The sequence below is a fragment of the Cucumis melo genome, chromosome 1, assembly GCF_025177605.1.
Source record: "Cucumis melo cultivar AY chromosome 1, USDA_Cmelo_AY_1.0, whole genome shotgun sequence".
Taxonomy (NCBI): domain Eukaryota; kingdom Viridiplantae; phylum Streptophyta; class Magnoliopsida; order Cucurbitales; family Cucurbitaceae; genus Cucumis; species Cucumis melo.
The window spans coordinates 34018544-34039442 of NC_066857.1; the positions used below are offsets into that span (position 1 = coordinate 34018544).

A 20899-nucleotide genomic window follows, 5' to 3' on the forward strand; every position below is an offset into this window, starting at 1 on the left:
TAATTGAGAGAAAAAAGATGGTCGTCTTTATTATTATTGATTAAAGTGTTGAGCTAACCACATAAATGTCATTTAAACTTTCCAGCATTAAATTGTACAATTATCAAGATTTGAAATAAATTTCAGTTCGTACTAAAAAGAGAAATAAATAAATTTTGGCGGCTTAAATAATGATGGAATTTGCATGGATCAATAAATCACTTATGGTCCCAAAACTTTTATTACAACAATAATTCAGTTCGACAAAAGTTTAGTCTATTATATGTATTTTTAAAATTTTAACAATTTAATCTTTCAACTTTAAATTTTAACAATTTCAATTTCTCAACTTTAAATTTTAACAATTTCAATTTCTTTTGCAGATAGGTCGGTAGACCGATTGAATACCAAATTATTTATAAATAGATTAAGTTGTTACATAATAAAAGTGGACACATAGTTCTAATAAAAAGTTTAAAGATATAGATTAAGTTATTAAAGTTTTCGAAGTATGGAAACAATTTTTTTTATATAAATAAAAGTATTGCAAATTTGAAACTATATTATCTAAATTTGAAAGGATAAGATTCATGGTTGGAAGATAAACTCAATCGATCCCAAAGGAGCCTAGAAGAACTTAATTAGACCCAATTTAATCAACTCGTGTTCAATCAATCTCGAGCGAGAGAGGCTGATATCGGATGTCAAAAGGAGGGAAAGAATTGGCATGGAGTTCATAGGAAAAAATTCATTTTCCTACTCATATCTTTTATTTAATTTTTATTTGAAATGTGACGCATTTAAAAAATCATTTGGTATCGACCAGAGGCATGTACTTCATGTTTAGAAACCATCTATAATATAATAGTGTTTATAATCGACAATTAACTATGATAAATACTATTTTGAACGGTTAAAAAACATTATCATTTCAAACTACTTTGTGTTTGATATTTTCTGATTTTTTCTCATCCTCTTCTCTTCTTTACTACCATGTTTACTATTTCTTATTCAAACAAAAATAATATCCACGTCAAACACAAAATGCTGATATCCAAATTAAAATATTATGCATTCCAAACACTAATTATTATAACTCACTAACTAATAACTAAATCAACATCGAATATACAAACTTATAATTTAGTCAACTAAATTTCTATATATACTTTCATAAACGAATCAATTTAGACTCTCCTCGGAAGAAGTTTACCCACATAAGAATAAATACATAGACAATTTTCAAAGGCAAATAAGTAATATTAACAATAGGTCTACGTTGATCCGTTGTTAAGTTACATCAATTAAAGTTTCACATACTATTTTTCAAACAAAATATGAAAGTATTTATAAATTAGTATTAATTACAAATATTCAAAATTTTAATTCAAGCTTTCCAAATTTCAGAGTATATATCGATTTTCTTACTAAAATTTTAGTTACGTTGTTTAAATGATTTTCCAGGACTATCAATGACTAAAAATAGTTCCAATTTGATCTATCCCTAAAATATTCTCTCGAGGAATAATCCAAATTCGTGAAAACCATTTAGTTCAATTTCTATAGCTCAAAAGTTATTAAAAAAAATTATAAAAAGAAACCCTATTCATGCTTTTATTTCACCTCCAACGCAAACCACATTTATTTTTCTTTATTGTAATTTTTTTAAAAAAAAATCAATCAAATTTAATAAATATATATCTATTTTAAATTTTAAAATTTGACTAACATTTTTAAATTCAATAAACATATATAAGGAACAAAAGCAATTTTACAAAAATCCAGCCACAACCAATTTGTACACCATCAAATTATGACTATCTTGCGAATCAAATGGTCTCACTTGTGTATTAATTAGTTCGTGTGCACTGACCTGTTTTGTTAGGCTCTAAAAGCTCTTCCGAATGCATATAAAAGTTGTCAAACTTCCGGCCAACCTAAGTAACTCGCGCCATCGTCGGATAATCTCCAAACTCCTTCAGCAATTTCATCATACAACTGATCCCATCCCCAGCTTGAATAACCCAAGAAAAACCAATAACCACTAACTGAGTGATTGCCGGACTTTATCTCTTCTATTTCATGTAAGGTAGCAACCTGATTCAGGAAGTAGATGCCTGGTAGGATTTCAGGTTGCAAATCTTTAAATGCTTTTTGAGTTAACGTCACGAGTGGCATTTTGCGTTTAATGAGTGGTCCTCCGAGAGATAAAGGCGCCTCGTTTAAGATACCTAAACCTTCTCCCATGTCTTGAAGAGAATCCCATTTGATATGCTTGTTGATTATGAGGCCATGGAAACCAATGGTTTGATCTGCCTTGACAATCAGAATCTGAGCATTATCAAAAAGCTGAGAACCAACAAGTTTGTCTGTCGCGATTAACATCGTTCCAACGCCTATATGTGGTAATGACTCATCCTCATCATTTGTGATATGAAGATTTATGTGACTGAATCTCATAGCACTTTCCACTTTCCTGTCTCTCACTAGAACTTCATGGTACTTTTCGATCGGAATATTATCCTTTTCTTGAGAATGAGTAGGTCTTGCATCTTCAAATGACTTGGTGCTTCCAATTCTGTTGTCTGGCATTGTCAATAGAATTCCTATATAAAAGAACCACCAGCAAGTTATATTCCAGACAAAATGTGGAAAATGTTTGTTTTCTTCCAAGTTCAATTCCGTATTTAAATTTACTCCTGAGGACATCCCTGTCTAAAGGCGTCCTCCAGCCAAATGTCCAAAATAATGTCATCTTCCAGTAAAGTTTTTAGTGAGAGTCAAGACAATAAATGTTCTCTCGACCAGAGTTTTAAAAATTCCTCTAAAGTGCAAGTCTAGCATGTCACCCTGAGAAAGCAAAGTAGTAAGGGATAATAAAAAGTCTTAGTCGGACAGTACCATTCTGATTGATAAGATGTTGGGCATTACTTCCTTGTTCTGCGACAAATCTTATAACATCAGTTACTGCTAGATCACCTTTATACAATATAGCTTTCTTTCTTGCTGCTGGAAATAACAAAAGTGCAGGATATACTTCTCGCTGCATGTTACAAATTAACGAAAGGTTAACTATTGAACAATGAGACGCAAATACAAAATTAATCACTGACTTGGTTACAAAATACAAAATTACGCAAAGGTTAACTTCTCTATTGACTTGAACTAGTTTACAAGGACATAAATTGGAAAGCTATCCATTTTGATATTGTGAGAACCTTCTTGAAGATATGCAATATTATTGGAAATACCATCTGTAATGGTTCACCAACAATTCGATAAAACAATCGATGAAAACACTGATAGCGGAAAGGCATTAAAATAAAAGAAAAGTTTTTAGAAGAAAAAAAAACAGATGTCAGTCCTGAAAAGGGCACCTGATCAAATGACTTTAGAATTGAACTGCAATCATTCAGTGTGCAGTCCATTAAGTAGATTAGTGGGAGTTTTGACAGTAGATCCGCCCGAGTTTCTGCAAAATATAGCGTGAATACAACAAACACTATTATTATTGGACCATTCTAAAATTGATTTAAACATTCAATGGATAAAAGAAAAATACTTGCTACCATCTTTGTAAAAGCAAATTTTCTCTAATACCAAAAATCAACCAACATTCCATAAAATTTCTTATATAAATAATGATGTGAGAAGAATAGGAGTAAAACGGGAATTAATCTAGAATACCACATCAAATAAATTAATATTATAAAATAGATAAGCTATGTATCAAGTCATAGAAACCACTGAAAAGCAATGAGCAAATCAGTAATTATCATGTCATTATCATGTTAAGACAGGTTGTAAAATTCCCATAAACCGAAATCCAGATGCATTTTCAAACTGGACAGGTAGAAGAAGACAAAGACAGACAAACAACAAACAATAGACAACCATCACTCCTTAGGAGAACAAGCAATGAAGTACTCACCACTTAACATATTTTTTTCATTTCCATTTCCACTTCCACTCTTAAGCATGTTAGAATAACCCTGAATAGCTCGATAAACTTCACGAACAACTACTTCGCTTCTCTGGCAAAAACCACACCAACTATTGCTGAACAAAACCAACACATCCTTGCCACAAGCATCGAGAGTATTTAAGGATTCAGATTGGTTGGAGCCAATAACAAGTTTGGAGAAAGTAAGAGCAGTAACCCGAGGAACAGAATCCACCTCATGAAAATCCAAATTAACAAATGGTGGGCTAAAGGCTGCCCTAGGGCTCTTGTTAACAAATTCAGACAGTTGATATGGAAGTAAGCTTCTATTGAGAAAACTGCTTAAAAAATCAGCCTGTGAAGAATAGCTTAGTATTTTCTCAGGCGGAAAGACATAATGCTGCTGCAGAAGAGGATCAAGTATTACCAAAGCAGGGAACTTCGATTGACCTGTCAAAGCTTTAAGTAATCGGTAGTTACCATCAGAGAAGAAAAATGAACCTTCAAAACCTTGGAAGCGGAGGTTCTCATCCCTTGATATTTCCACTGTTAAAGAAGATTTTCCTTCAACTTTAATGTTTTGAGGAATGTGGTCGGTAGCTGATTCATCAGATTGTATAAGATCATCATGCTCAACTGCATGAATGCTAGCTCTCTTTTCATTATCCTCCTGAGGAGTAGGTTCGATGGTACAAAATTCTGAAGCTTCCCCATGCTCTTTGGGAGACATGCATTTGCCATTAATCGACTGATCTTCATCCGGTTGAACACTAGGTGCTATAGTGCCTTCCTGGGAGGTCTCTGGAGACACTTCTAAAGATTGAACTTCTGTCACATCAGCCAATGGATCCACTAACTTAATGTTAATATCATCAGATAAGAGCTGGAAACCTAAACTCTTTGCAAGGGAGCTTAACCCAGCCTCCTTTTTCTGAAGGAGTGATAGGATCTCATGCAATGAATTTCCTTGTAATTCTGAAGCTAATTTATCCATAGAGACAACTTTTCCCTCATTCACAATCATGACAGAAGACATCTTATTCTCCAATTTAATCAACCGGGATGCTGAAGACAGCTTTAGTCTAGGAGGTTCCAAGGGACTTCTCATAACTGGATACTTTTGGAGCAAAGGTTTCTCTACCTTGTTACCACCTTGTTCAGTGATGGAATATGACGTGTAATACTGTTGTGCTAATTCTCTGAAATCCCGAAGAGCGACTTCACTTTTTCTATTGGACTCAGATGAGTTGGATGATCTATCCACGAAGAGAATTATAGATGGCTTATTCACAGGCAAAGTAGGCTGTTCACCGCTCCCATCTACTTCAAGCTAAATGATAACACAAATCCAAACAAAGTATATTAATAAAAATGAATTGTATTATTTGTTGTTTCCAGATATAAACTCCATTTTCCTTTCAAAGCTGGAAGATACCTTAACCCTTTTTCCATTATCTAACATAAGCTTGATTGTTGAATGCTCACGCAAATAAGAAACAGTGTCATACTTCCATGTTTGAGATCTTCTTTTATGTTGTTTCTGTGTTTTAAGATTCATTGTTTTTCTTTTATGTTTCTGTGTTTTATTCCCCCTTTGAATATTGTTTAAGGCGTGATGTTTCCGTACAATGTTTAAGACAATCATAAAAGAAAAACATCAATTTCCATGTTTCACATTTGAAGTTCATTTTCTAGATCCTCAAGATCTTAGAGTATCAACTTCATTAAAATAAAAATATCTAACAAGCAGTTTAGTAGGGTTTTTTTTTTTTTTCTTTTTTAGGAAACAAAGATTTTATTGATGTGATTAAATTCTCTGACAACAGCCGATAAATTTGTGAAGTAAGAGTTGTAGTACATGAACTCTTCATTATCACAAGATGATGGAAAAGATTCATTCCGACACTTAGTCTCTATGCAAAAAATTTATTAGTGGTGTAATTTGTACAACACAGGCATGATCATTTATAATGAAAAAAGTATCATGATGGTCTATTTACATATACATCATAGAGAAATCAATCAAACATAAAAGCAATCTTTGCAAGGTTGCGTGGTACCTTCCCATACCCCACCTCTCTCTCTCAGCAAGGAATGGCCAACATAAATGATATGAATAGAAAATCTTTCTTTGAAGGCAAATTAACTGACCTCTGAAACAATGAAATTATTCATCTGCAAATTTTGCTTAAGGTCATCATCTGCTCTTAGAGTTTTTGAACAACTCGGACATCCAGCAAAATGAAGTGTTGCAAGCCATGAATCCGAATCTTCAATGCCAAGAGAAGAAATCATCAATCTATCAGAAATCAGACCAAACCCATGCTTCTCTCTGGGCAGGAAGAATTCTCTGACAACAGCCAATAAATTTGTGAAGAAAGAGTTGTACCGCATGAACTCTTCATTATTGCAAGATGATGGAAAAGATTCATTGGTACAGTTAGTCTCTACACAAGTATCGTTTCCTGAACTGAACTCCTCAAACCATGGAACTCTATCATATCCTTTTTCAATACCACACATCATGTCTGCATTTTGGTTATGATGCTGTTGTTTTTTAGGAAGTAGAGGGTGTAGGCAGGGAGAAGAAAGATGTGAGAAATTTATTGGAATAAACATCTTTCTTGTTATCTTCTACAACCAATCATATAATGGTAAATAAAAATAGCTAGCCACCTTGCTGTTATTCTTCCCTTTCAATGTTTGTATTCCGTCCATCTGTTTGTCAGTTGTTTCAAAAAGATCATCTGCAACAAAATGTTGAGGAAATGTTATTCTAGAAATTACAAAACATAATGATGAAGCATATGGAGTAGCTATTGAATACGACCAAAGAAAGTGTAAAGAAATGTTTTTGTTGATAAATTTTGCAAAACGAAAAATAAAATGAATTGTACTTTGTACATTCGGAAATGAAATAGCAAAGCTGAGGGTGCCAAGAGGTACAGAAGAATCATCACAGACCTGTAACACTGCCCTTTATCCCCTTGGACAACAATTTTGGGGTCCATCCACAAAATTCCACGAGGAGCAAGGCCTTGTCAGTGGAATCAAGAAATGACTTCAAGTCCTCAGGGGTATTCAAGTGCGTAAGGGGAAGTTGTTCAGGCAATAGTGACAGGTATGGATAAATAGAGAATACAATATTTTGAGCGGTTAGTCTCCCTTGGTACTTGTAAGATACAGAATGATGGTAGAAAATAACATTTGTCTCCTCTGAAGTAGCACCAATTGCATTTGCTAACATCTTCTCCGAGTTTCTGTACATGAACATCAGCTTTAATGAACTATAGCTTTCTTTTCTATTTTCAATCAGATGGGCTATATCTTTCTTTAGTGTTCGTGACTCACCAGACCCTGCACAACAGAATAATTGATCATGCACCAACAATGAAACAAATATATACAAACAAATATATATATATATATATATATATATATATATATATATATATATATACATATATATATATATATACATACATATATATATATATATATATATGTATGTAATTCTATCATCTAAAATAAATTACATCACCAATTTCCAAAATTCAGGAAGCCTAGATTTTTTCTATTTTTTATTTAAGACTATATGATATTGTGTTAGAAGATCTGTGAAATAAAATACTCCGGCATTCATATTAAACAGTTACCAGTAATAACTAAGTAGAGGCCCCAGATATATTCACTTCTCAGATGACTAATTGTAAAATACTGTTTAGCTCAGAATATTCCCTTGAAGCAGGTGATCGTACATTGGTAGTAGGATCATGTTCAAGAGGAATTCACAGAGAACCAAGTTTACTTTTCTGTAACTAATTTCCAAGCTTATATATCCTAGGCCTAAAACCAGCATATCAGGAAAAAAGGCTGACAACTAGTTTAAAAAGAAACTCACACCTATATTGAGTCCAAACAAAAGATCAAAACCGTTGTTTTGTGAATGCTCATGAAGGTCAATGACATCTTTTTTTCAACCTCTTGGGAAGTTAGGATCAAGGTTTTACAACGATTCAAAGAGAGTGGTGCTTCCGTTCCATAATTAAAAAAATTCTCCTTCAAGCACTTTTTAGCTGTGGGCAAAGAAGGAAACCAAATGTTTTGAAGACAATGAAAATCAATGCTCTGAACTTCGGAGAGAAATTGTTGGGATTTTTAAGATAAGGTGGAGAAGATATTTTTGGTTTGGTTCGGTCCAAATCTTTCTCGTTGAAAAAATTCTTATCCTCCATCATAGCTGCAATTAAATGACTTTAATTCTTTATCAGATTTTTTTTTAATAGAAAAAATGTTTGCGAGCTTGATTTCTGCTTATTTCCTTGGGCGAAGATTCTATTCCTTGTAATAAACAAGTTACTCCTAAAATTTAGAATTTGGGTGTTGAATTAACCAATACTTTTTTTGCTTCGTTTTACACAGTTGCTGTGTAAATTGAATACCAAGCTACTCCAAGACTACTCTTCATGGCACTTGAAAACATCAACATCATAAGACGAAGCCTCTGAACTTCAACCAATCGCTCTAGTTAAACTACTCCAAGACTACTCTTCTTGCCACACCGTCATGGAAGTAGAAACCGCAATAAACAAAATCAGTCAAAATGCAGTAAAAATCGCCATACTACCGAAAAATAGCTTATAATCAAAACAGAAGAAAACTATACACTCAGTCCACAACTAGCTCAAATTACCCGGTGTTGATCACTTCTGGCACAAAACCAAAATCACAGAATGAGAGGAAACTTACAGGGAAGTGTGACGAGAAGAAGAATATGCGGATGAAGTCTGATCTGAGAAGAAAAATTCTGTCTGGTAAGAATTTGCCATTCTCCAATTGTCTCCGATGCATTAGATTGGACAACCAAGGATGCCAAAAGAGCGGCAACAACCACCAGAAACAGCTTCGTTTTCTCACAGTCGGTATAGAACCGGCCATCACCAAATCCCTCGCACAGTCTTCTTCCAGCTTCAACAGCTGAATTCATTCTTTCATCAATGGCGCAGTGGCAGTCGGCAGAGACTCCCAACTTTCAGTTTTCGAGACCCAATTTCAAAAGGATATGAAATGAAATGGGTGCCCACCTCAAAAACTGGGTCGGGTCGGGTGCCGAGTAGTTCCCTAATCGTTTTGTAGCTATCCGACATGTCGTTTCAACATATGTGGATTAGAAACAAGGTTTGTGATTATTTCTTAAAGTAAAAACTAAAAATATCTTTTTGGTGTGAAAGCATTTGTTCTTGTTTCTATTTAGATTCTAGGAAAAATTTTGTACTTCTTTTTATTTTTTAATTTGGTTCCTAAATTTTAATACATTTCTAGCATCTATTTTTTTACTAAATATTATGTTTTTTTTTTTGTCAGTATATCAATAAATTTGAAATAATTAAACGAATTATAATTAATTAAATTTTACTATTTTTTATCCATTTTTTAAATTAGATTTAAAAGTATATTTCATAATTACAATAAAAAAAATTAAGATTAAAAATATAAAATCTTGAAATTTAGGGACCAAAATAGAAAGAAAACTCAAAAATTTAAAGATGAAATTATAGTATTCTGATACGGGATTGAATTGAAGGCAAAATCAAACCTTAAAGATTCAATGTGTACATTTTGAAACTTAAATGGTGTAAGAACTACTTAAAGGGGCAATTACAATGGATCATGCGTCGTCCTCGTCATTTTTCGTGTATGTAATAAAGTTGTTTATTGTAACTCTGTATACTTTTAGGTTTGCTAATTTCATTGGCTTTTGTATTCCTTCTACTCCAAAAGATGTGAAACATAGTTGGGATTTTTCTAACTTCTAAAGTTCGGTTTTGAATGTTATTAGTGTTGATGCATTAGTTCCATTGTCCTCCTCAATGAACTTTCTTTAGAAAAAAATAAAAATAAAATCCAACTTCACACCGACGTTTCAGAATTCAAGTTGATGAACTTACAAACTACATCATCTCAGCAAACCGAGAAGAAACCACTTTCTTCCTCAAGATCCACTCTCCATCACCAAAATCTGCTTTCAAATTAGATATGAATAAGAAATTTAAGAGCATCTTTTTTATAACAAATTATTTTTTACCTTTTGAAGATGCAATATATCTACTTCACTCTCGACTTAAATGTATTACTTCTATCTCAGTTTTTGGAGTAAAACGTCTCTACCCTAAACCCTAAACAATCGCACACCTGCGACTTCAAAAAAAACTTGATATCTTTATGAATACAACTACGTTTTAACTAAATGTCAACTCGTTCTTATGCGATTTTACGTAGATCATGTTTTATATGTAATGTTTTGGTAATAACGTGAAGAAACATCAATGAGAAAACCCTAAAACCGAAAGAAGAAAGTGATTTAATTAAATTTGAGGACAAGGTGAGTATTTCACATCTTCAAATGGCAAAGAAAGAAAAACAATGTTTTCAAAAAATAGCTCAATTGCATTGAAGTTAGACCGGGCAAATTCTCAATTGCATTGAATTTATTATTGGTTTTTAAAAAACATATCGTTTGACATTTTTACAATAAACTTTAGAATTCATGTACATATTGTAATTCTTATTGAAACAATTAAGATAAATTAATTCTGAGACTTTATTTAAAATTTACTATATTTACAGAAAAGAACAAAATGGTACTTAAATATTACTTCTTTTTTCTTTTTCTTTTTCTTCCTCTTGAGATATCATTTTTCATTCCATACAACAATTGAGGTGGACCGAAGTGTTGACCAACTTCACAAAAACGCCGATGCAGATAGATATTTCAAAGGAGAAAAGAAATCGAAAGATCTAAATTGATAATTAATAGACATTTTATATCTTTTTAATCAGCCAAAATACTTGTAATTTAGGTTATATAATATATTCAGTGACATTTTGTTGCATGTTTTTCATAGTTATCAATTATCAATTTTTTATGTGAAATTCTTGACATTTATAGAAACTTATTAACGATTAATAATTTGCATTTAGCAAAGAATGTCATGGACATATTTCTAGAACAGTTTGTACACCCGTGTTACACGTAATACGTTGTAATTTACTTGGAAAAGTTAAGTAACGTAGGAGAATTCAATGAAAATATTTGGAAGTATAAAAGACAACAGAACAAATTTCAAAATAGATGAACACCAGAATGATGTTTAACCATGAAACAAAGCAAAAAATTTGAAAACCTATAACAAAAGTTATGAGTTATAATGGAGTTGACAAATAGATGATTTAGAAGTGCTCGATAATCCCAAGGGGGAAGGGAAAAGAAAAGAATCGAAACCAGCCTCAAACAACCCTCCGATTTGATATAACTTGTTAAAATGTTGGGTTTCAAAGAGCCATTACAGTAAGTAGGAAAATATTTATATATCGATCAAAAAGAAAGAAAGAACTTATTAAACTATGAGAGAAGAACATGGTCTCTATAATATTATGTTACAAAAAGAGAACTTGGGCATCAAATGAAGCTAAAACATTAAAAAGAGATGAAGCCTAACTCTATTGAACTCAAGAAAGGAATGGGAAGTGTCCCAGTTAGGAAATATAAATTAAATGGGCATTATTATTTTTTTCTCTTCTATTTTCTTTCTTACTTCTGAATAAAATTAAGTGTTTACCTTAGTCTCCAAAGCCGAAGGGGGATTTCTTCCGGCTACCACCTTCTCCATACTGTTCATTCCATTTTCTTAGTTCATTCATGCTTGTAGCGTCGAAGGCAACAGATGGTCCAACCTGTTTGCATCAAACAGAGTATTGGTTAGTTAGAAATTGTTGAAGGCAGAAGAATATAGCAACAATGACAACCAAGAAAATCGATCTGGCAACAATTTTAGCCAGAAAAAAATGGTACACAAAGGGAAGATTGTCCTTGAAACTTATTTTAGTCAAGGATTTTTTAAAAAGTTCAAATTGGTGAATATGAGGACATACCTTGGCTTTTGATTGAATAAAGTCATCCAAATTAAGTGGCCTCAACGAAGTAGCAGAGTCTCTTTGTTTTTGGCCTCCCTGGAGTGAAGTAAATGCAACAATTTAAAATCAAGTCGGCAATCTTCCCAACAAAGTGCATTGTGGAATAGATACAATTAAAGTTGAAGACTGCCAAATCAAGTATAATAGCATGTTAACTAGCTATATTAAGCAAAGGATTTACCTGGCTTTCTTCTTCTAAAAGTTCTTGCACGGGTCTATACGCCGCAGCAATACAAAGATTCTACAAATCAAAAGAGTGATGTATGTTAAGTTTGATTTACGATCAAGATTCTTTTTAATGCTATCAATTGATCTTACCTTTAAATCACTGCCAGAGTACCCCTCCGTTGCATTTGCAAGTTCATCAAACTGGAAATCAGGTACTACATTTTCTTGTGCAAGAAATATTTTAAGAATCTTCATACGGTTTGCAGCATCCGGAAGGTCGACATATATTCTGATAAATAACAAGCAAACAAGTAATACAACTATCAACAGCTAAATTGACATATTGATTCCACTTAATTTTTTATTCTGTTTTCCTTCCAGTCCAGTTCTTCCTTACAGAAAGATGAATATCAAAATTACCTTCTGGGTAGTCTTCGAATGACAGCGTCATCCAGGTCAAATGGCCGATTCGTTGCACCAAGGATAAGAATTCGTTGGCTGTCCTTTGTACGCAATCCATCCCATGCTGCCATAAACTCATTTCTCATTCTTCTTGTAGCTTCATGCTCAAAAGCACCGCCACGGGCACCAAGTAAACTGTCAACCTAAAATAACAAATCCACACAAAGAAAATGAAAATTTGAAAAAAGAACGATATTTTTCCAATATCCAGATAACTTCATAAATATCTTCGAGCAGAAAAAGGAAATATAATTAAAACTACTTCTAGTAATTTTGGTAGCTAAACTGTTTTCATCAAATTATTATAAAAAGCTGACAATTTCAAAGGAAATATAAAATTTGATTTCATAAACAGTATTAAAAAAAAAAAGAATGGCATTCATAAATATCTTAATAATTGATAAATACAACTCACCTCATCAACAAAAATAATGACAGGAGCTAGCTTACTGGCAAAGGAGAAAAGGGACTTTGTAAGCTTTTCAGCATCACCAAACCACTGTTTGCAGAACCAAGAAAACCATAATAATCTTCAGAGAACATAACACAACTTAAGACAGCATCCTCACAAAAAAAGAACAGTAAAGTAAATCTCACGCAGACAGTTTTGAGTTATTCACTTATTGCTAACATATTTGTGATATTCAAACCAGTTGTTAACAGACAGAACCACCTTAAATTCAATAAAATGTCTAAGATATCACGACATCCTAGACAAACCTTAGATGTGAGTGTTGATCCGGTTATACTGATGAAGTTTGCTCCTGCTTCGGTAGCGAGTGCCTTGGCAAGAAGTGTTTTCCCAGTTCCAGGTGGCCCAAAGAGTAATATTCCTTTACAGGGCTGATGAAGTTTTTATGAAGTTAAAAGACTGCTACTCCAAGTAATGATTCCTAGTTTGAAATGTATACTAAACAGAGATAGGAGCAGAAAATCACATACCCGTAACAGATTCCCACGAGAGAAAAGCTCTGGCCTTCTCATTGGAAGAATTACTAATTCATTAAGTGCTTTTTTCACATCTTCAAGGGCACCTATATTTTCAAACTTCACACCAATCTCACCAGAAGGTACCACAGCTGAAATGAAGTTGCTCTCGTACTCATCCTTTGCAAGGTTCTGTAGCATGTAAATGTAAGATGCGAAGAAATGTATAAACATTTCCAGGGATCAACTTTCAGAATACTTAACTACAAACCTTCAAACTTTGAGAGGGTTTCCGAGAAGTTGTTTCTTGATCCTTTAATCTTGCAATTGCGATCTCGAGGCTTTACACAAGCATAAGAAATAACCATAGTGTTTGCACACCCGTCAAAACTCAAAACCGCAATCTCAAAAGTAATATTTTAAAAGTCAAAATTAAAACCTTTCACGTGGCAGCTGTAAGCGGTCCCCTTTTATGCTTGGAAGCAGACATGACGACAAGTAATGATTTTTAGCCCAGCCAACAACCTTTTCAGCATCTGCTATTATCAAGATGTCAGACATGATCTCATAGAAAAATAAATAAATAAGCTCGTATGAAAGAACTATTAACTCATAAGTTGTACCAGACCCATATATCCAAACTTGGATGTGCTCTTACATGCTTCTAGTTCTACGTGTATGCATTTTGGAGTTCAAAATGCAATATGTATAAGTACAAGCTGAAGAAATGAGCCATCATTCCTATGAATCAATTTCTTGGTGATCCTCACTTAATCATATGAAACAGATAGAAAGATGACCAACTATTTGTATATTCTAAAGAAGTTTGAAAGGTAGAAAATGTAAAACTAGCAGTGTTTCTATTCCACATGCCCAATATTGGAGGATACAAATTACTGTGATCAGTTACGAAAGCAGGAAATTGAATTTTTAATTAGAGTTGTATCTTACTCTTCTTCGTCAATATTACTCCATCAGTAACTATATGCAACAATTCCAAGCAAAATAGCTCATTTTCGTCGAGAACCTGCCATGAGAGAGGGAGAGACATCAGGCATGTGCCACATATAAAACTTGACTTCGAGTGACCAAAAAGATCAGAAAAGGAAGTTTTCAAAAAGTAATTTGTCAACTTGAGTACACCATTAAAGGCCATGTAATGCATTTGCATACCTTATGTAATTCATTTAAATTACTCCGAGAAATCACAATTCTTCTGTCCTCTTCGAGTTGTTTACTGAAAGCTCTTAGGACTTCTTCTTCCTGTACGAGGAATGAGATAGGTTACATGAAAACTGAAAGAAGTAAATAAAGATCAATAAAAAGAACTTGTATAGAGGAAACAATTCAACTGTCTAATGTTTTTGATTCCCTCAGTTTGTCCAACGTTAGATTCTCAACATGCCTCCTTCAATATGATGCTTGTTTAGGATTCCCCAATCTTAATCAAATCTCAATTTTATTTTATTAGACCGAATACCCGATTGGGCTTTATGGTTTTGATACCAAATTTGATAGTATGAAGTTCTATCTCAAACTCAATTGACAATGAGAGAAGCAACTCATCCATCTTATAAAGAGTTTGAATCTCTTTGGTTTATCCCATGTGAGATTCTCAACACCAACCATTCCGCCAAATAGGATATTTAAGTCGCAAAAACAAGTTCCAGATCAGCACTGGAATCAAGCCAAAGTTGCCCCAAGAGTCACTGGTTAAGAATGTAACAACTCAATATCTACATTTTTTTGGGAATAAAATACAACTAAAATTTCTTTGTTAACTTCACATCACAAAATGCCATCTCATGAGCCCTCACATTTCAACTTCCTAAAGGAACACCAAGCAATTAAAAAACTATAAAAGGACAAAACTAAATAGCGAGTGAAAGAGGATATAAGAAGTGCTCTTGTTTTTTAAAAGAAAACTACAAAGAGACAGGATCATTAAAAATAGTAATAATTTGTAATATTAAAAAGCAAATATTAATTCCAGCTACCTTGGGAGGATGCAAACACAAAACATTAGTGAAGAGCTTATATATTTCACTGTCTTCAGATTTCTTCGTCGCCTTAAGTCCCTCTGTAAGACGCTTCAATGATAGAGGCTGGAATATACAAGTGTATAGCAATAAATTAGCATATGGTATAGCAGATGTTAAGAAATAATCTTGTCTATCCACCAAACAACACCAAAAATAAAAAATAAAATAGAATAAAAAAAGAAGGAAAGAAAAAAGAAAATAGAAAATCGACAAGTATAAAGAACACTGTATTATAAAAATAATAAACAAATAAGTATAAAGTATAAAGATCATTACCAACTTGGCGATGCGTGCAACATTTGGAAGTATCATAGTCTGGTTAAAAAAAAGAGTCAAGTTTTGCTTTCAGAAGTAGAAAGTCTAGGTACACTTCAGTAAAACCACAGTGCTTACAAATTTTTCTTTCTCCTTTGAGCCTGATTCAATTTTATTCTGCCCACAAATCAAAACCACAGGGCCGGATATTTTGTCAAAGATTTCCTCAATCTTCTGAACATATTTTCTACAGTTGGCTTTGGGAACTACTCGAGACAACCATTGAGAAGAGTCTGGAAAATAGACAATGATGGGTTGTATCGAGTTAACCACCTGCAAAAAGAACAGCAAAATCAATCACAAGTGAATGTCAGAATAAGGCATAATAAGATTATTTTATCATTAATGTATCCAAGGAGTATGGGGAACATTTCTACACTAGGGAATAGGAAATTTAGGATATTATTCTGTGCAAAAGTTCTTCTGGAACTCTCCTTTTTTTTTCCTTTGAATTGAATAATATTTACAAAACTTTGATGCCAAGGGAAGGAGTTTTTGGTCCTTCCTCAGGCTGATTACCCATTTCAATTTTTGTGCCTTCCATTAAAAGGAGCCTTGATTCCCATAAACGAATATACAAAAAGATCCATTCCAATAAGAACTTTTGAAATTATGCAAGATTTCTACCTCAGATAAAACTTCCATAGCAAGAACGCAGTCTTCAGACTGTGTATCAAGATCATGCTCGATGTGCTTAGCTGGGGAGAGAATAAATATAATCATTTTCTTTAACACCGAAAGAATCTAAGGTCCAAAATAGTCCAATAATTCCTTGTTAGAAACCAATTTAACTAGAAATATGAAATCACCTTGTATCCAATGGATTGGAGGTTTTGGTGGAGACTCTGAGGATTTCTCCTCTTTGTCTCCATCTGGTTTTACATCATTGACATCCAAAATTACGGCAACTCGATCTCCATCGACCTCATAGACTTCCCCACGTTGGCCATTTGATAAAGGCCTACAGATACATGAAACAACCTTTCAAATCATAACATACGCTGGCTTCATCAAAATGCAGAAAGAACTCCAAACAATTCAATAATTTCTTTCCTTCAAATCAGTATCATAGATTAGTTGAGCATAAGAAAGAGATCACATAATACAATGAGAACTGAGAAGAAGGTGGAATCCAAAAACATCAAACCACCCATAAGCATTTTCACATCGACCAATTTCACACCCCAAATGTTGTTGTACTCAAAAAATAAAATACAAATGAAGAAGGAGGAAGCTTCAGAGTTCTACACAAATGGTGACTTACCAACCCACCTGCCACGAATAATGGTATATGCACTTTTTGGACCTTCGGATGTTGATATCTTCCCCAATGTGATCCTGTGATGCATTTTATTTCTCAAAATCAGGTTGCGAGTTCACATAGGGGAGGAGATCAGCAACAGGCCTTCAGAATCCAGACCAATTTATTGAACTCCCAACAGAATGCTTTAAGTTGTTCAAATCAACAAAATCCAACCAACAAGCATTCCAGTACCATGGCTATCTAAACCTAGATCCTAGCAATTTAACTAACCCGGACAACATCAAAACACATAAATTTAGAAGCCACACTCCACACTGCAATGAACACTGTTCTCTGATAAGAGCCACAAGAAATTTCTACAAACAAACATCTCAGACTAAAAAATAAGAAACTAATCACATGAACAGTGGAAACAAAAAACAATAAAACATGCATAATGATACAGAACAGAAAAATATAGAACTTGCAGATGATAGGCTTTTGAGGATAAATTTGATACTCATAGAGCCATTTCACATAATACAAAAACAAACAATCTTTTACTATTTAACGATAAATGCTGGTGTAGATACAGGGAAGAATGTAGAAGCCAAACTGTAAAGACTGGGGAGATAATAACAGGCATCTCTTATTTGGTTGAACTAAAAAAGAAAAGGCAGGATAAATAACAAAACTCATTGATGGGAACCGGTCAACAACAATCAAAAGCACTGGAGCCTAATCCAAACTTCACTCTGCTCTCTGCTTGAGCAATAAACAAAATCCCCCTAAAAATTTCTTCTAAATCTCCAAAAGAGAAGTTAGAAGGTCCTACGAATGTCCAATACATCTCACAGTCCCACCTTCGGAATAAGAAAGAATAATATGCTTTGTACTCAAATCATATAATGGTGCCAAAAAACAAAGTTAGAAAGCCACCTCTTATCAGCTTCATCATTTATAGAAGGCCCTACATACTTCACTCGATCACCTGAGGTAGAATATAAAGAGTTAAGAAAAAAGAATAAAAGATCTCCTAAAGCAGATGAATGCAATAGAATCAGTAGAATATTTTATTAAAACATTTTAAGATTAACTATACAAGGAAGAATTTATTGATTAGTAAACTACAACTAGCTACAACAGCACATAGTACTTCTTATCAGATATATTGGGATTCGAATGCAGATCTCATGATCCCATCACAACTGATTATAATCTCATGAAGAAAAATGCAAAGGGCATGCATAAAAACACATACAAGCATGTGCAAAAAAGCATATAAAGAACGTGGGTATTCAACACTATTAGAGGAAAATGTAATCGAGATATGGATGTATCAAATGAGACAAAGGTAACAATCGTAAAACTGAAAATAGAATCTACGTCTTACCTTTTCTAAGTGGCCTGTTTGATTTAACAGAAGTTTCACTAGGCTCAGATTGTGATGATGACTCAGAAGAACTATCAGATTCTCCATTCACACTCTGCCACATGTAAACAACAATCAGAAAACCTGGAATAAGTTCTTCTACATGGTGTGGGTTGATCCAATAACACAAATTTCCTCTTTTTTATCAGAAAAAAGTGCATAAACATACTTTCACAAACTCTTCAAGGTTGCATGGAATGAGTTTTTTAAGGGCTGCTTCCGCAGTTGCCTCAGCATCAGCTTCATCACTCTCACTACAATCTGATTTTGACTCCCCACTGCTTGTCCAATCCTCGTTAGTTGCACTGTTTTCATTCTCATCCTCTGAGTCTGATACACAATCCTCACCAGATTCTGCTTCATCATCCGATTCGCCATCAGAGGCCAAATCATCACCAAAGTCCTGCACCATAAGATGAATAACAGAATTAGTAAAATCGTAAAACCGTGATTAGGAAGAAATTTGTTCATGACTTTAGTTGTCTGATTTGCTTCATGTCTTACATAAGGAGCAAGAACACTACTATCTAGCACCAGTAAAGGAACTTTTAGATCTCGAGCAAGTGCTCTGACAAACCTCTCACGATAGAGCTCAGTACCTGCAGGTAGAACCATTGAAAGAACATTGGGAGCTAAGAAGATCAGTATATAATACTTTCAAATTGCATGACTGCTTCAGTGAAATGAAACTTTCCTACCTGGAATGCTTTGAAGTAGAATTCTGCCACTTGAGGAAGTCAAACGAGCACCGTATAAGGAAGTGAATTTTTTGTGCTTCAAATGGGAAGCAGCACATTCCACCAATAAATTTTTTGACTGTTCACTAAAAGACCAACAAAAATATCCGGACCTATATCAGAAAATATAATAGCATAATTGTCAAAAGAACAACAAGATAATCAAAGTGATGGTGATTACTTCACGTAATATGGAAAGGTATCCCATGAAACAGAGATTTTCTCCCAAGGAACAATCCTTCGTATGAACTCGTTTTTAAACCTTTCACGTCTAGTGACGAATGGAGATTCTCGCTTTCTACTCTCCATTGCAAGCTTCTCATTCTTAAGCCATTCCTTTTGATCTTGTACTCCAAGTTCAGCGTGAGAATCCGTATGTTTTACATCTTCCCTGATTACTTCTTCCCTAGCCTTTCCCTTCTCAAAATTTGCTGCGTCCTTTACAGGTATACACTTACCCTCACTAGCATTCCTTCCATCACCATCTGAACTATACTTACGTACCTGAGAGCTTCTTAAAAATGAAATTGAAGTCCGGTCCAAGTTTGCCTGACAAGTTAAGTAGCCACCTCGTGCCCCCAAGGAAGCTAAAAGATGTCTTGTAATTGAATTGTCTCGTATAAACCTACTCCGAGAAAAACTTTTACAATTCAAATATTGATAATAACCACCATCCAGACCATCCGGCCTGCTTAAATATTTGGACGGCCGAAACACTAAATCCCATCTCTGATTTCTACACTTTATTCTTCTCGCGTACATTGCAACTTTCTTCAACTTCTACCACTCTACAGTTTTTAAACATTGGATCCATCAACCATCCATGTAAGCTCAAATTCAGGAAAGAACGATAACTTCTATTTACTTCCATTAACATAAAAGTAATAAAATAATAATAATAAACTTAAGACAATTGTATCCAAACCAAGTTTCAAATCAGCAAATTGAGAGGGAAAACATAACGAGATAGCACAGGAATGAAAGTAACAACCCATCTAAGTTCCTCAAATATACATTAAATCTAAAAATACAGCTAAAATAAATCATACAATAGATTCATAAAAGCAGCACTTACAAAAAAAAAACTAAATAATTGAGTAATACTTAAACGAAATAGCTTCTTCCGCAACTCATCCCAAACAACTTCAAAGAGAGAAAAAGAAAGGTACCTGACATTAAAAAAAGAAGAAAAGGCTATATATCTTGTTTTCCCTCCAAATACTCTGCCCCGGCAAGATCTGAAAGCTTTAAGAATCCTGTGAATTGATACAGTTGGTGATAGAATAAGATGGAGAATGGATTGAAAATAGACGTCCAGCGGTAGCCCTACATTAGCTGGTGGCCATGGCAAGGAGAATGGAGGCGAGAGGAGGTGCGAGAAATGCGATGGAGTGTGGGATGGAGGAAGCCGGAGATAAAGAGCGCCCCAGAAGGCAGAAACATAAACAAGGTCTTTTTTTTTCCTTCTTCTTCTGTTTTTCCTTTTTTTTCGGTTACGGGAAGTGAAAGACGAAGACGAAGAGAGAACTTGGCCCAAACTTTCTTTAACTACAACATAATTTGGGCCGGCCCAACTTGTAACCTAAAAAATCCCCCAACTGTTATTTTCTTCCTGTTTTTATAAATTAAAAACATCAATTATATATGTTTTTACAACGCTGTTTCCAAAAATATATA

The 20899-nt window shown here is 34.0% G+C and overlaps 2 protein-coding genes across 4 annotated transcripts; both read right to left on the reverse strand.

Annotated features, from left to right (window-relative positions):
• Positions 1-1709: 1709 nt before the first annotated feature.
• LOC103499975 (uncharacterized) lies at positions 1710-8969 on the reverse strand. Its single transcript, XM_008463155.3, has 8 exons — positions 8672-8969; positions 6887-7279; positions 6599-6669; positions 6074-6469; positions 3911-5252; positions 3357-3451; positions 2881-3022; positions 1710-2585 (listed from the first exon to the last, which is right to left on the reverse strand). The coding sequence occupies exons 1-8, from the start codon at positions 8907-8909 to the stop codon at positions 1900-1902; spliced, it is 3363 nt and encodes a 1120-aa protein (XP_008461377.2). The 5' UTR covers positions 8910-8969; the 3' UTR covers positions 1710-1899.
• A 2240-nt stretch (positions 8970-11209) lies between these two features.
• Positions 11210-20734, reverse strand: LOC103499974 (uncharacterized). Of its 3 annotated transcripts, none has more exons than XM_008463151.3 (25): positions 20392-20734; positions 19404-20010; positions 19184-19308; positions 18990-19084; positions 18655-18888; positions 18447-18540; positions 17993-18044; positions 17083-17148; positions 16620-16771; positions 16438-16508; positions 15889-16083; positions 15772-15810; positions 15451-15558; positions 14627-14716; positions 14405-14480; positions 13893-13989; positions 13725-13794; positions 13469-13645; positions 13247-13369; positions 12942-13025; positions 12485-12669; positions 12215-12353; positions 12078-12137; positions 11855-11932; positions 11210-11656 (listed from the first exon to the last, which is right to left on the reverse strand). In XM_008463151.3, exons 2-25 carry the CDS (start codon positions 19982-19984, stop codon positions 11543-11545), a joined length of 3105 nt encoding a protein of 1034 aa, XP_008461373.2. In that variant the 5' UTR covers positions 19985-20010; positions 20392-20734; the 3' UTR covers positions 11210-11542. The 3 variants fall into 3 exon arrangements, with proteins under 3 accessions (XP_008461373.2, XP_050943887.1, XP_008461376.2); XM_051087930.1 differs by having other exon boundaries at positions 20397-20722; XM_008463154.3 differs by lacking the exon at positions 17083-17148.
• Between the last annotated feature and the right edge of the window lie 165 nt (positions 20735-20899).

Coding starts and splice junctions, on each gene's coding strand:
- LOC103499974 (XM_008463151.3), bottom strand. CDS start 19,984: ATGTACGCGAGAAGAATAAAGTGTAGAAATCAGAGATGGGATTTAGTG. Junction 18,045..18,446: donor AAACAGGCCACTTAGAAAAG/GTAAGACGTAGA, acceptor ATTCTACCTCAG/GTGATCGAGTGAAGTATGTA. Junction 15,811..15,888: donor CAAAGGAGAAAGAAAAATTT/GTAAGCACTGTG, acceptor TTTTTTAACCAG/ACTATGATACTTCCAAATGT.
- LOC103499975 (XM_008463155.3), bottom strand. CDS start 8,909: ATGAATTCAGCTGTTGAAGCTGGAAGAAGACTGTGCGAGGGATTTGGT. Junction 6,670..6,886: donor GATAAAGGGCAGTGTTACAG/GTCTGTGATGAT, acceptor ATTTTGTTGCAG/ATGATCTTTTTGAAACAACT. Junction 3,023..3,356: donor TTCTAAAGTCATTTGATCAG/GTGCCCTTTTCA, acceptor TGTAACATGCAG/CGAGAAGTATATCCTGCACT.